At 37.9% G+C, this 16,311-nt stretch overlaps 1 protein-coding gene across 1 annotated transcript in view; it reads left to right on the forward strand.

Annotated features, from left to right (window-relative positions):
* LOC117405959 (FRAS1-related extracellular matrix protein 2-like) overlaps window positions 1-16,311 on the forward strand; it is a 96,716-nt gene that overhangs the window by 20,602 nt on the left and 59,803 nt on the right. The window contains exon 3 of the mRNA XM_059031252.1: window positions 15,277-15,423. Within this exon, the coding sequence (XP_058887235.1) occupies window positions 15,277-15,423 (147 nt within the window). The remainder of the gene's footprint in view (window positions 1-15,276; window positions 15,424-16,311) is intronic.

Consider the following 16,311-nt stretch of genomic DNA (forward strand, 5'->3'; position numbering starts at 1 on the left):
GGAAATATACACTCAATACAGCACACCAGTAAACTGGTCTTGTATCTTTTCTGAAATGCAATTTTCAATAATATATGTTAAAAGAGTTAACTTGAATGTATTTACCTCGTCAACATTTGACACTAGGTCCCTTAAACAAATGTAAAGGCAAACAATGGATTATATGATTATATGTTCCTTTGCTGCCAAACTATCAGAAAAGGCATTTTGACCGTACGATAGAAACCGTAAAACACAAGACCCCAACCAAGGTGCGCATACACGTATTTATAGCAGTTGGATCACTTGGAGAAGGTTGTTTGGAATCATTAAGGTAGCTGACAGGATTTACTCTCATGAGGTTTAATTAATAGGATTTAACTGGGTTCAAAAGTAAAGGATTAAATCATATACAATACATTTTTGCTCTAATTAAATGTTGTTTTAAATCTTAATTGTTGTACTTTTTGGAAACACTTTGTATGTACTTTAAAAAGTGATTTTCACTTAAAAATGTCAGTATAACAAAAACACAGTTTGGAAAATGCCTGTTTTGCCTCTTGAGCAATAGCAGAGCTCAAAGATCTAATTTATTGTCCAATTAGTGCTAGGAGGAGTGTGTCTGCCTGGCTTACAAATAGTGTGTTTACACTTACAACTCCTACCTGAGTTGGCTTAAGTGATAGTGGCAGACGGGTTCTAGGGAGGAGGGGGAGTGGGGAGGGTGGACTTGTGTGCTTTTTACCAAAGATCTTCTATATAGACAAGGTAGTCAACTCCGCCTTTTCTTCTGTCCCTGTCGAAGTGGTGCATCGTGGGAATCCAAAGAGTTCTGGTAGCGACTTCTCCCCTATCTGTATAATGTAAAATCTTCCTCATTTCCTATTCCAAGCTTTCTCTTTTTAAAATGATTGCATTTTTAAAGACGATTCACCTAGATTTATTTAGAGACACCCCTTCTTAACACATGTGTTATTATTTCTACAATCAATGTTTTCACCTGGCCTGACAAGAGCTCTTTATCGCCGAAGTGCAGACAGAAATTGCCACTGTCATGCGTATTTAAAAAAGAAAAAAAACTTATGATAGAATGTACAAAACAGAAGGAACTGATCCTGTTGTAAAGACTGAACATTATTTTGGCAAGTCATGACGAGATCACAAAGCTGTGCTTTCAACAGTACTAAATTCTGCATTGACATATGCAGGTATACAAACATGGTATCTCCTTGACTCCTTGGTCTAACTATTTAAATTATCTAAATTAAAATCTTAAAATGTGCCCGTAGATGAGATGACGTCTTCCTGTTGGCATAGATAAGCTTTAAGGGTACCTAGTGAGCATGTAGTAACATAGTTTAAAAAAAGACAATATAGGTTTTTCAATTGAATATTGTTTTATGAGGCTGCATCTCTGTGCATGTTATTTTTCAAAGGCTGGTGAGTTTGAACAATTAGAGCCACACTGGCGTTGTCTGCGTCTCAGACTGGGAAGTGAAGCATGGTGCTGAATTACAGCAATGTCTGACCTTAGTCACATCACTGTATTTACATTCACTAGCAACCATAAAAGAAGCAGGTTTGAATAGAAAGCTTGGGAATTCCTCTCTGTCTCTACTGCAAAGTACTGGGCTGCAGTTTTTGTGACCTATTAAGCACTTCTTCAAATGGTTTCCACAACAACTGCTCGCCTCATGTTGGAATCAGAATGATTTTCCACAGGGCAGAATTTTTTTTCAAATTTGCAAGAATATATCAAATGAAACAATTGGGAAATTATAAAAAAAAAAAAAGACACATGAGTGTTTTGTAACAAGTAATTATTCATAGAATTATTTTCAAACTAATTTACAAAGCGTTAACTTTGAGCTATTTAAAGAATGATTGGGTATGAAGTAAATGTAGATTCAGGACCGATTCAACAGTTTAAAATATGTGCTTTGAAAGGCTTTGGGACCTTTTTCACTGTCTTTCTGTGTAAAAATAGGAACTCCAACAACAGAGGGTTTTAAAACAGGGTGATGCCTGAATATTTATTTTCATAAAACAAAACCTAACTCTATCAAGGAGTGCTTACTAAACTTTTCCCAAATTCTAACTACTCAACTGGATGGCTAAGCCATTTACCAGTCACCAAAACCAATACTAGTATTTAAACACTTACCCGTGTGGTGGTGTGTGAGTTTTTTTTATTTTTTATTAAAGGTTCCTCACATGTCTCCTCTTAACCTTAACACTGACCCAGACCAAACATTTTGACCTGCTATATATATATACACCTGCCTGCTTAACTACCGACAGGTGTTTCTAATTAAATTAGACCTGGTGTAATTCATCCTGGCTCAGTCCCACGGCATTCTGGGGGATGTAGTCAAGGACTAGACCTCCCCCCCCCCCCCCCCCCCCCCCACTCTGCCACAGTACTTATCAATGTTAGTGTTAGGGTAAGTATGAATTATTGTTAATCTAAAATTACATTTGAATTATAGACACTTATTATAAAGTGTTACTGAATGCTTTTTCAAAGTTATTTTTCATGAATAAAATAAAGTATCTTTATCTGCCAGCAACATTCTGGAACAAATATATTTTATTGATTAAAATAAACTTTGAGGGTCCCCGAGTGGATCATTCAGTTAAAGTGCTGCCGATGGGAGTGCAGGATGAGTCACACAGCTTGGACGGCGCCAGTTCACATCCGGGCTGTGCAAAGAGGCCGATCTTTGCTGGGGACTCAGAAGGGGGCGTCACATTGGCTCTGACGCTCCTGGGGTGGGGGATGGGAAACCGGCAGGGACTTCTCCTCATCCTGCAACCCTACTGGCCAGACTCCAAGCACATACAGAGTGGATAAAAAGCAGGGCTGATCTCTGTTCTCCGGGATCGGTAGCCCGCCTACCTCTGCTCTGGATTGCTCGGTGTAAAAGTGATTCTGTTTTTGGGCTTGTGAGATCGGAGGACGCTCACACGCCCTCAGAACGTCCATGATTGTGGGGACCCACTGCAGTGAGGAGAAAAACCATAACTGGACATTCCAAATTTGGGGTGAAAATAAATAAAAATAATAATAGGTCAACTTAATATTAAAAAAAAAAAAAAAACTTTGAAAAAGCATTTAATTGGCAATTTCATAAAAGCAGAGCTTCCAGTAAAGTTTTAATCATAATGTACGAGAAGAAAGCATTTTGTTCAAACTGAGAACAAAGGCTGATTTGCAGCACAGGAAATTGTTTGATCTCATAGTCAGTTGAAAAGACGCAGCTTCACCCACCAGTTTAAAAAGTAAGAACTGTGCGAATCACACTAAGGCTACAGTGGGGACATTCATGGTCAAATGCTGTCCTCTAAAGAGTTGGCGAATTAGTTAATGTTATGCCCTATAGTCATCATTCTTGTACTTTACAGGCAGAACTCTGGCCTGGGTCAAAGCTTTGTGAAGTACCTTTAAGTGCACTTTGTTGGGTCACTAGGTTCAGGAGTGCAGAGAAGATTGGATATCAGTGGGACTTTTGTTAAATTAATGCATTGACGTTCCGTGTGGTAAAAGTATTACTAGAATAATTTTGCTTCCCCAGAGCAGTTACCAGAAATAGCCCAAATGCTGCAAGTTCAGCTGCATCAGCCACTTCAAATTAGAGCCAGCATGTAAACACTACTGACATTTATTAAGGCAAGCTGGACAAAACTTCTGCACATCTGTTCAAGTAATGTTTAACAACAGCAATGCAAAAACCTACTATAGCGTTGACTTTATCAGAAGTTAATTAATAACCTATTAAAGTCAGCTCAAATGGTTTTTGACAACAAATATGCCATTTGAAACTCTAAATATAGTACCAGTTAATGGTAGTGCATTGGTTATAAGGGTGTTCATTTGTGAAATGTATTTTTAATAAGTGCAGTCTATTATACTGTACATATTGTAATAATTAAAATGATAAGAACATTGTAAACCTGATTCACAGTATTCAGTATATGCTATAATGTGCTACTTTATATGTCAGAATATTTAAAGTAAACTTTATAATCTTAAGCTTTTGAGTGAGATCAAGTGGGGTGGAAATCAGTCGTATGACTGAATAATGAGATTGATATGAAAGTGGTAATATCAGAGGCATGTCCCCATTGACTCCTACTGGGGCATTCTGATATGGTGATAATATGAGTAAGGTTCACATTATTAGGTTAGTTGTGAGTGTAGTGTGATGAATAGTGCATGTATTACAGTTAAGCTGTTATAGGTACTTCTACTGTGGAATACTGAAGTAGTAACTGATTTTAATAAACATACTGTAATGGGATAAATAAAATGGAGCTGGCAATTAGCCTGGTCTAGGTTATCCCCACTGTAAAACATTATAGAGGTCTGTTTGTTGCTGGAGCATGTGCTTCGGCATGTTCTGTTTATAGCTTCGTGGGAAATGTCTGCCTGTGCACTTTGTTTAGGAAATGTAGCTCTCATTTCTTAGTGATACCAAAATAATTTCTGTTAAAGTTACTGGCTTCATAACGTAATTAAATCCCTACAGTTCCTTTAAAAGAAATTCTATCTTTCTCTTTTTAAAATTATTTTAACAGACTTAATTTAATCTAGGAGTTAGAAGACAATGTCGCCAGTTACCTTAAACCAAATATATTTTTAACTAAACTTGTCGCAACAGGGATAACCTAGACAGTTAGGAAAGGAAATCAAAGACTTGTAGAGTCTCTTCTGACCAAATCAGGGCACTTAGTATAACACAGTAATATGAGTTTTTTAGTTGCTGTGTATGATGATAGTAATTATTACTGCAGTATTACAATGTATTGCAGATTTTAAATAGTAAATGTAGGTTGATGGTTAATTTGGTTCCTTGCAATGTAGTTTGGAGTGCTGAAAAGTTACATAAACAGAGCTTTTAAAGGCAGCACCAATCCATTTGAGGAACAAATAGATTTTACCCCTTAAAATGAACATCAGTTTTATGTTCTTATTAAGGAGACTTCATTTTTTAGGCTGGTGGTTCACTGTGGTTATACAATATAGATAACAGAATTACATTTTCAAAGATTTTGCCCAATGGGTATTTTAAAATCAAATAACAGTGTTATAAAAGTGATTCACTTTCATCTGAACATTAGTGCCATAAAACTGATGTCTAAATCATTAGACAAACAGTAGGTTCTGAAATAAAGGCTTTCCCAACGAAAATGTAAAGCCAAACTAGAAAAGATCAATGCCCCTCCAATATTTTATTGTAATTCAATGTGTACCGGCAACTACAAAACAAATCTATTACCTTTATACTTGCTATTACCAAAACAAAGGCTTTATCCGACTTTTCTTGACATAGCTATATTCAAACAGAGCCACAGGTATTGTTTTGGCATCACATAAAAGAAAAAATACAACAGGCTACAAAAGAGGCAGCGAGATCAAACAGGGGCGAAACCTACGTACTGGTATTAAAGATTAGAAGGTAAACTAATCTGAAATAAATGAAGTTGTAATGCTTAAATAAAAATCTACACACTGTGAGCAGCGTGTGTTATGAGCTGTGAGTGCAGACACATGTTTTACTTGCTATACTGTGAGCAGTGTGTACTATGAGCTGTGAGTGCAGACACATGTTTTACTTGCTATACTGTGTCAGCGTGTGTTATGAGCTGTGAGTGCAGACACATGTTTTACTTGCTATACTGTGTCAGCGTGTGTTATGAGCTGTGAGTGCAGACACATGTTTTACTTGCTATACTGTGTCAGCGTGTGTTATGAGCTGTGAGTGCAGACACATGTTTTACTTGCTATACTGTGTCAGCGTGTGTTATGAGCTGTGAGTGCAGACACATGTTTTACTTGCTATACTGTGTCAGCGTGTGTTATGAGCTGTGAGTGCAGACACATGTTTTACTTGCTATACTGTGAGCAGTGTGTACTATGAGCTGTGAGTGCAGACACATGTTGTACTTGCTATACTGCCAGAACAGTAGGGAATGTGTGAATCATCTCAGACTTTTTTCAAAATGATTTTTTTTCTTTTTCTCTTATAGAGTTCTTTTTTTAAAAAAAACAGAACTGCAACCCTTGTTATCGTAATAGTGGAACAGGAGGCTATGGTCGATTGACCAGGCAGTTCATTGAAATAGTTAAGAAGCTTGTCCTTTTTTATTTATTTTTTAATTACTAGAATTTGTTTTAACAAAGTGGATTTTGCTAGACTACAAACCTAGTAGCTATACGATGAAGCTGTACTATCTTTTTAAAAAGTATATATTTTAAAAATAAACCAACAGATGTATTTGTAGCCCTTTGAAAGTCTAAGATCATAGAAAGCTATTGCTATGAATTAAATTATATATGTATATATATATATATATATATTGTGATATAGCGGGTGGTGAGAGACGGCAGGGAGGGGGTTAAAACCTCCCTGCAAAGAAAAAGAAAAAAAAAAAAACATGTGAAAATGCACCTTTTTGTTTGATTTGTGTTGTTTTATTGTTTCATTTGATTTTCTAATTGATTTCTTAATTGTATTATTGTTTAGTTTAATTGTTTTATTAATTATCATCCGCACCTGGGCTATTAGGGAATTAGACCCAGGTGCGGGGGTTTAAAAGGAGAGCAGGCAGTCTGCTCGGGGCTGCTAAGGAGAAGGAGGCAGAAAGGAGTGCTCTGCTTCCTGGCAGTCCCGAGGAAAAGGTATAGTGCAAACCTGTGTGGTTAAGTTTTTGTGGAACAGGGAAACGGCTTAGCCGTCCTGTGGTAGTTAGGTTCCTGCGTGTGTAGTTAGTGCTCAGAAGAGCTAGGTGTTTATTTTGTGTGCTTTGTTTTACTTGTGTGTTTATTAAAAAATAGCGCAACCGCGCTGGAAAAAATCCATCTGAGTGTCCTGGGTCGTACTTTTAAAGGGGCAACGAACCCAAGTGGGTGAGTTCGTTCACAATATATATATATATATATATATATATACAGGTAGTGAACAAAAAAATGGAAACACCTGGGTAAATGAGGGATACCAAGTATACTGAAAGCAAGGGATTCCACACAGGTGTGGCTCATGGGCTCATGCATTAATTAAGCAAATAACATCCCAGCATGCTTAGGATCATGTATAAAAATGCTGGACCGGCCTGGTTGCCGATAATTATGGTTAGCATGACTGCAAGAGGAGACCTCAGTGACTTTGAAACAGGGGTGATTGTTGGGGCGTGTTTGGCAGGAGCTTCAGTGACCAAGACAGCTCAACTTGCTGATGTTTGACGAGCAACGGTGTCTAAGGTGATGTCGGCATGGAACTCCAAGGGAAAGACATCATCAGCAAAGGGCAACAGTGGGCGGAAGCGCATACTCCAGGATTGCGATGTCCGTGCAAACTGCAGATCAATTGACTGCAAATTTCAACCTGGGGCGCGAGCAGCCAGTTTCATCAAAAACGGTGTGCCGAGAACTCCACGGAGCGGGATACCATAGTGGCCCAATGCCCTATTAAGTGACTTTACATTGGTGTTTCCATTTTTTTGTTCACTAACTGTATGTATATATATATATATATATATAATATTTAACCAGATAATACAATTTATTTCAAAGTGTGGAATATAGCAGCAGTAGGTTTTTTACTTTAATGAAATGGCAAGTACATTTTGTGAAGTTATGGATGAAGCAAACAAGACAGATAAAGGCCAAGTATATAGAAATTATTTGAAATAAATATCGTTACATGCTTCTTATGCTTCTGTTATCATGCTACATGCAGCTGGGACACATTTCCACAGATATCAGGAGGTATTTAGTGTGTTTAACAACATGGAGAAGACATTACCTGCTTTGCATGTCTTTGCATTATCAAACTTTTGTTAATGAAAATAAATTCCTGGAGACAAACCACATTTTCAATAAATGATACATATCCAGAAAAATGTATAGAATAAAATCAGGAAGTGTTTATTCTCAACTAGACAATTCATTGGGGTCTTTCAGTGGCTCAAACATTAAAACAGGGCCTGTTGTGTAATAAGGGTATGGACAGTAACAACAGTGGGTGTAAGTCTCTTTAGTGTATTTCAGTCTTTTAAGGGGTGTTACATGTCAGTAACTGCTGTTTAACACACAGTACTGGAAGCTCTTACGAAGTCTGCAGTCATGAAACAAGCAGTGTGTACGTGTGTAAGAATTTTATATTTGAGTGACTTGCAGCAACTGCAATTTCCATTTGAAATGTTGTCTTTTTCTAGGAGGTAAGCTGGCGCCTGCAGTGTGAGTTAATCTGCTGTTTGTACCTGAAGGATAATAAGGTTGGTTTGAAGGAATGCTTTGCCGGAGACTCAATAAATCTAGGTGTAGCTGCGGGGCATGTGAGGGAGATGACGTTGAGCCAGGTGCTTACTGCAGACAGGAGTCTCAGGTGGAGATGGCAGGCAATCTATTTACAGTTGTATCCAGCTCTGTATTGTTCATCAGTCTGGTTAGGGTTTCTCCTGTTCAAAACCAGACGTACGACAGATCAGATTAACTTCTTTTTTAATTCTTCTGATTATTTAAATAATATTTGTAATCTTTTAAATAGTTTAATAGAAACCCAACACACAAAATTGGCTTTAATTTTATTTACTTAAAATTGTGTTTATACTAACTTGGCCTTTACTGTATTTAAATGATGTTAAAAATTGCAATGTTAAAGCAATACCATCTATGTTTTGAGAATATTGTTTAATATCCTATTATGTGTGTTTGATATAAATCTCTATTGCTGTTTCTACTTGGATAATTATTTAGTAAGCTTACAAACTAATATCCCTTTTCATCCATGGGAGGCTGCTTCTGCTCCTGTCTAACTGCAGCAACTATGGGTAAATAGAACAACCCACATTAATACAAGTTATAAGGTAATAATGATACGAAATTATCTGAGCAGAAACAACAATGAATAATGATAGAGAACACACATACTGATGGAAGAAACAAAAAAGCCCTAAAGTTGTTAGGGCAGTTGTATTCTGTGTCGGTCATACTGTTTTGAATAGACAACAGTTTGAGTGCCCTGATATGTTAACAGCATTTTACCTAAAAACAGTTGCTGAGGGTACAAAGAATGAAACTTGAACTTTGGCAAACGAACATTGGCTCTGTTAGCAATCTTATTTTTACTGTCAAAACTTCTTTATTCCATGTCCTGTTGTTCTTGGCTTTCATAAAGTATGATGCTTCTATTACAGGAAATAATGCAAAGTCCCAAATTAGCAAATCATTTTAATAAGAAAGCATAATTTCTCCACAGCTAGGGAGTTTCATTTCTTGCCCTGCTCTTTGATTTCTGAAAGGCTGTATTCATGTATGTCACACTTACAAAGTTTTGACTACATCTTGGACTATATCATGTTTTCCAGAAGTATGTCATCTCCGTTTTCCCTTTTAGTTTCAGTTTGAATGTTTTATATATTGCACATTGCTGGGTGAAACTACACAAGTACTAAGTAATTGTAGTCTTAATTAAAGCCAAATGCAGTCATTTGCAAATGACTGCACCAAGTGTACAGTTCGTTCTGATTAAATCTCTGTGACTTTACCTCTTAGAATTAATTGCCTAAGAACGTAAATCTGATGCTTGGTGATATCAACATGTAGGACCTAATATCTCTCTAGCTTCTTTTATTTATGCAGTGTAAAGTGTATTCTCTTGGCAAAAAAACAATAGTACCCATGGACCAAAGCTTAAGTTCTCCAATTATATTGATCATTGAAAAGGCAAATTTTGAGTCACCATTTTTGCCATTAGTAAACACTTGCCCCCCATTACAGCTGTAGTGATCTCACTTTAGAGTGCAGAAACAAGTGTAGCCAGTCTTTAGACAGTCAGTGTTTTTGCAGGGCCAATAAAAGGTTTCCCTTTGAAAAACTTTCAAGTTCTTTTAAAACATACAAGAACCCATTAGAAAGTCACCAAAGACATAACAGAACCTAAAGCCAACAACAATGTCAAAATGAAATAGCAGGCACAGGGACAGGCTTTTGTGGGGAAAGTAAAGCAGCTCGGGCTCAGATTTGTTTTTTGTCAAATTAGCAGATCCTTCAACCAAGCTGTAGCGTGATGAAAGGTTTTCAGTTGGCTGGTTGTTCAAAGCAGTCATGTTTTATTGGGATACGGTTTTATGTAGTAGCTTAGCTATGAGTTTCCAAGCAAAAGGCTGCAGCAGTCATATAAATAATGTGTTTGTAATACTTGCCATCAATGTTATCTAAGCAGTGCAGAATAACTTTGCTATAAATGGTATTGGAAGGAGTACTAAGGGGTACTGTACTTTGAATGTAAGGAAAAAGTAATTGGTGAGAGGTAATTATTCAGGAGTGCTACTCAGAGAATGAGTTGCGAGATAGATATTTGGCACAATGCAAGTGGCAGTGTAGATTTAAACAAGGTTTGGAAGATGTAGTCTTTACTAATGAAGTGCCTGAGAAGTTACCATGACAACTGTCTACAGGGCTGTTCGTGTAGTTCCAAAAAATGTCTTTGTAGGGTTTTGTTAGTGTCAGGTAAATATACAGTAGTAATATATGAAATGAATAAATAAATAAAAGTTGAGCCGCATTGTCACAGAGTAGGCTTGAGTGGCGTGTGTGGTGACCAGGAAGTTGTAAACCGCAGACGGGTACAGGGCTCAAACTGCCGCAGCAGTAGATTTATTAAATCATAAATTAAACACTATTACAAAAGCACTAAAGAAAAGGGCACATTGGCCAAAACAAGCACAAACAATAACTGAACTTTACAAAAACAAGTACCTTTAAACCTAGCAGTCATGATAGCATATATATTTTTCTCTCTCTCTCTCTCTCTCTCTCTCTCTCTCTCTCTCTCTCTCTCTCTCTCTCTCTCTTTCTCTCTCTCTTTTCGCCAGTCTCAGATAATAAATAATAATGACGGGCGGTTTTCGTCCGCTCACATATAAACATCTATAATAATAAAAATGATTTCCATTACACGAGAGTAGATGTTAAAACTTTATGCTGATTTGAACTCGGCTCTCGCCAAGATAGGCACCGACTAAGACGTAGCTTTACAGTAAACTAATGTGATCCATATGTGTTTCCATCCATTTGCGCTTCCTTCCATATGATGATGTAGATATCCTTCTGTCTGGTGTTGATGGCTGAAGTTTAATGCTGGCTCCAGGGATCAGCTTATTTCCTCCATAGCGCATCAGCACGCACAACGGCTGCGATGCTGGCTCCGGGGATCAACAACAGTGCGGTGTCCCCAGCGCATCAGCATAACAACCGTCTCGATTGAGCGAAGTAGGGTACATCTCTGGGGTCTTCAAGTGGTCACCTTCCATCCTCAGTGTTTCGTCAACTAGCCCACGACACCTCAAAAGGGCTCGACGGTGATTCTGGCGTCCCAGCATCAGCCCCCTCCATCCCCCACTCAACTCAGCCCAGCTTACTTACCCGTACATCAGCGTTTCTTTCTTTCTATTGTGCTTGAGATCCCCAGCCAGAATCTTTCCGTCTCAACCACAGCCAGTTGCTGCTCCTCTCTGCTGCTTCAGATGAGTTCTTCACTGTGCGACACAACTCTTGGCCACTGAATCCGACGTCTCTGAGAAACCGGGTTGTAGAATGTGCCACAAATCCTCGACAACCCACCTCCACTGGGTAAACCCGGACTCTCCATCCTCGCTGTTCCGCTTCAGTGGCTAGTTGAACATACCGTTTCTTCCTCTCATACGCCTCATCTACAGCATCCTCCCATGGCACTGTTAACTCTATCAGGTGAACAAGGTGTGCTGATCCAGACCACAAGACAATATCTGGTCAAAGGTTAGTGGTGGCAATCTCAGGTGGAAAAATAAGCCATTGACCAACATCTGCCAGCGTTTTCCAGTCTCTAGCAGCTTCCAGTTGCACTGGGCGAGGATTGGTTTTAACACCTTTTCTTGGTGGTTGCTCTCCTGGACGGAGGAATGTTGTCTTTTGTGTGTAATGTTTTGATGGAACAGGTGGCAACTTATTGGTCATGTTACGTTATGTTGTCTTCCAATGCTAAGGCCAAACATCGCAGCACCTGGTCATGGCGCCAAGTAAACCGATACAATGAAAATAATTCTAATACATAAATATATAAATATATAAAAGGGCCGGGCACCCCGTCACACGCATACAGTACATTTGTATATATATATTTTTTTTATTTTAAAGACAGCAAATAAATGTGACATTGGAATTAAAAGTCATACATAAATAATAATAAAAAATCAGTTGTGTGTTCAGCACCAGTTATGTGACACCAAACTTGGGGGAGTAGTGGACTCTGAAACTACAGCCAAGCTAATTCAAAGGGATTTGGATCTTCTCTATAACTGGGCAAACTTATGGCAAATTAATTTTAATGTTAAGAAATATAAAATGCTGCATATTGGACATAATAATCCAGGTTATAAATTTAACATTAATGGGATGTAAATTGGGGAAAGAAACTTTGAAAGGATCCTGGGTTTATAATGGATAAAGGTATCTCGCCAATGTGGTGAAAAGGCAAATAGAATGTTAGGCTATATTGCAAAAGACGTGGAATACAAGTCTAGAGAGGTTATGCTAAGATTATACAATGCCCTAGTTAGACTCCACCTAGAATACTGTGTGCAGTTTTGGTCACCTCACTAAAAATAATACATCATTGCACTTGAGAAGGTAAACAGAAGGTAAGAAGCACTTTTTACACAGAGAGTTATAAATGCATGGAATATCCTACCAGGTGAAGTAGTAGGATCTAAAACAATGATAAAATTAAAAAAAAGACTAGATGTTTGTGTTTTCAATGAGATCCCCCCAGCAGGGGAGAATGGTTTGCTAACAAGGGACAATCCTTGATGGGCAGAATGGCCCTTTTCTCGTTCCCAAACTTTTATGTTCCTATGTTCTTATATCCATCCCACCTTCACAATGTGTAAGTAAAACAATGAAAACCACAGTGCAGCCACTCCAGACATCTGCTAATGGGATAATGGGTTGAGTTTGTCATATACGCAGCACAGTAGCTTTCACGTTCCAGAGATCACACGTTGTGTTTACCTATGAAACCTATTGTTCAAGGGAATCAAGCGTAACACATTTAAAAGTACTTCCGTTTAGCTGCTTCCTCAACATGAGCTATAACAAGGCAGATAAAAAAAAAGATAGTTATCAGACCCTTACTAGCACTTTATTTTCCAAAAATGATGAGAGTTTAAGAATAGGAAAGGGGGCTTTTCTATGAGTTTCTAGCTTTCTTTGACCAGAATTAACCAGTGTAATGCCCTATTCACACTGCCTAAATAATGCATGATCATCACGTTTTAACTGCGAGTGAAGTGAATGGTTATCAGGTGGTTTCAATGCATCTTGAGCACATTATGTAGGTAGTGTGAGTAGAATATGGAACAGGTGTTTGAAGCATATGAGAGTTGGGTACTTCCCCAAGCGGAAAGCCTCTGACTCCTGTACTTAATGTTAGCACTGAAATGAGATCAGCAGACCTCTGGAGTTTAGATGAAATACAGATTTGACAGGTCAGGGTAACCATTAAAACAGGTTCATCTCACAAGTGGAGCAATGTTGGATACTGTTACTGTGCCAAACTACAATATTTTTTTAAGACTCCCTACACCTGTAAAAAAAGAAACATTTAATAAGTAAGAAATCATCTTTACATTCATTTTGACAGCTGGTTGAACTGCAGGATTCTAAGTTTAATTATTTATTTAATTACGTATTTAATTTTGTAAATTTGTTTTGTTTTTTGGGACCCTGGCTTGCCAATAGTACGTATAGTTAAATATAATGCAGTTGCATCATAAACTAATGTTGAAACAGGAATCAAATAAACATATTCTTAAAGTGCAGTGTTACACAATTATGTTAAATTTGACGTAACAATAGAATTCCTTTGTTCCTTGTCATTTAATTACACTGAATAAAATGTAAAGGCATTCATTTCTGATCTATGACTGACAGCAAAATAAAACAAAAACAAAAACATGATATGAATGAACCCAGTTCCAGAACTGTAATGCTGGATTCAGGTTCTGAGTGGATTTAAAGGCTTTGGATGGACTGGATGAAAGAAATCTAGTGTGATACAAGCTGGAAGCTTCAAAGTGTTGTGTAGTGTGACTCTAGCATGACTTGATCAGCAAGCTAAATCGGGTCTAGGTTTACTCAGTTTTTATGTGTCTCTACTAGAAACAGTCAGCTGACATCAGCTTAGTTTGATTGCAATCAATCAATTATTGTCATTAGCTAACTGAATATGACTATACAAATTTCCAGTATTATTGTGTTAAATGAATACATGGCACTACAGCAACCTTATACAGGCATTCACTATTTAGCTAGAGTGGTTATAAAGAGATTTTCCAACCTCAAGTCTTTCAGGCTTCATAAAAGAAAATATGTAACAGGTGATAACTTTTTAGACCTTAATTGTTCTGCAATTAGGGGGCAATGGTAGCATACAGGCAGCTGTAATAGTATGAAACATTGATAGCCTGGCACCAGTGATGTGACCCACCAAACAACCCACATATTGAAGAACCATGGTACCATATCAGCACAGGTATGCCACAAAATGCTATTGCTGGTAATGGTTGTCTACTTATAGTTTGGCTAATTTTGCTTTAGTAGTACTGGATAATGGTAGCCAAATGGTTCACATTATTAATTTGTATAACTAGTGTCAGGTCGATTCTAACAGCTTTTCCCCATCCCCCACTAGAGAACAATGCATTTAAAACTTTCTGGTAGTGATAAGCGTAGCTCTGCGTCTCAACATGATTGTTTGTGAGCAGTTTCCATATCACATATTGCAATCTCTCAAAGACAACATCTATTTAATAGGAGGCAGAACCTTCCTCCTTATAGGGTAGGCTTGAAGCACATTAGTGGAGTAGTGTGTGTATGGTATGTGTTGGAAGGGAAGCTCGTATATTATTGCTGATATACAGTTACCGTACCATGGTCTGTGGGTCATTTCAGCCCCCGTGCTGTTTATGTCTCACAATACTATTCAGCTGTCACTAAGCTACAATTCAGTGGTGTCTCATTATTACATTCTGCCATAGTTTAGACTTGTGTGCACTTCTGTGCAAAGTTCTAGAATGTTTAGGCCTATATCCTCTAAAAGTGGTTTTATGTAGCTCAAGGGAAAAATAAATATTTACAGCATTCCTACTAAAATGCTGATACTGTATGTTAAAACCATACGCAACCATATTATGTCTTTAATTTTGCACCTGTTATGAACACATACAATACCTCAATGTTCCCATTTCCATTTTCAGGGGGCAATAAACTGAAGAACCAGTTGTTCCGCCTGAACTGGGCCTGGATCTCTCTGGAGAAGGAGTATTACGTGGTGGATGAGCAGACCAAGTTTCTGGAGGTGGTGCTGAAGCGCAGGGGATACCTTGGGGAGACGTCGTTTGTCAGTAAGTGACCTAGTTTGAGGTCAAAGCATCCAACAGCAACATTCAGCCAACCACTCCTACTCCTACTCCTTTTAACACTCCTACAATTTCAGGATTTTTTGGGAATTATTCAGAACTGATAAGAGTTCTTTCAAGGTTGAGAGGTTGTTTTGTAGTATCAGTATGTATTTTCAATTAAAAAAGATCCACCAAAAGCCACAGTTAGGACTGCATTGTTGAGTAATGAACAACTCTAAATGCAGGTTTACTGGTAGTCTGGGGAGTCATCGTTATGGATAAAAAAAATCTGACATACAAAGGGATACAGTAAAGTATGGGTTTCCTCCTTAAAGCAGAACTTTGTTTCAAACACAAGCAATGTAACCCCCAGCCTAGAGGCCTCCGTATCTTAGTGCTGTGAATTATATACCTTATGGGCATGCTTAACTCCCTGTTTTTAACTGTACCTCCCTCGCTCATCACCTACTAATAACAGGTTGCAAGGATTGCATGTCTTTTGTAAAATTATTTTTTGCTGATATTTAAAAAAAGAATGCCCTGGGGTTGGAATTAATGTGAAAAGTGACCTATAATATTAACTGGGAATAATGGGAATTGTACCAAGATTGTTAATATTGAAATGATGTGTTACCTGTGATTATACACTGTTCTCTCACTTTTAAAAGTTTAAACTGTAGTGGTGAGGTGTATAGCACATGCTAAATCCAGCTTTCCTTTTGATGACCCTACAGTGTAGCCATACGTGCATTTCAACTTCATTTGTAACCGCTTGTTAAACCGACCGCCTTAACCCCCCTTGAAATTGTCTTTGGGTATGGCATTGAGTTATTGCTTCTGTTATCATTTTCCTTCAGTTTATTGGGTTGAACACTGAGATTAACACTTAGC

This window comes from Acipenser ruthenus, chromosome 9 (genome assembly GCF_902713425.1).
Source record: "Acipenser ruthenus chromosome 9, fAciRut3.2 maternal haplotype, whole genome shotgun sequence".
Classification (NCBI taxonomy): domain Eukaryota; kingdom Metazoa; phylum Chordata; class Actinopteri; order Acipenseriformes; family Acipenseridae; genus Acipenser; species Acipenser ruthenus.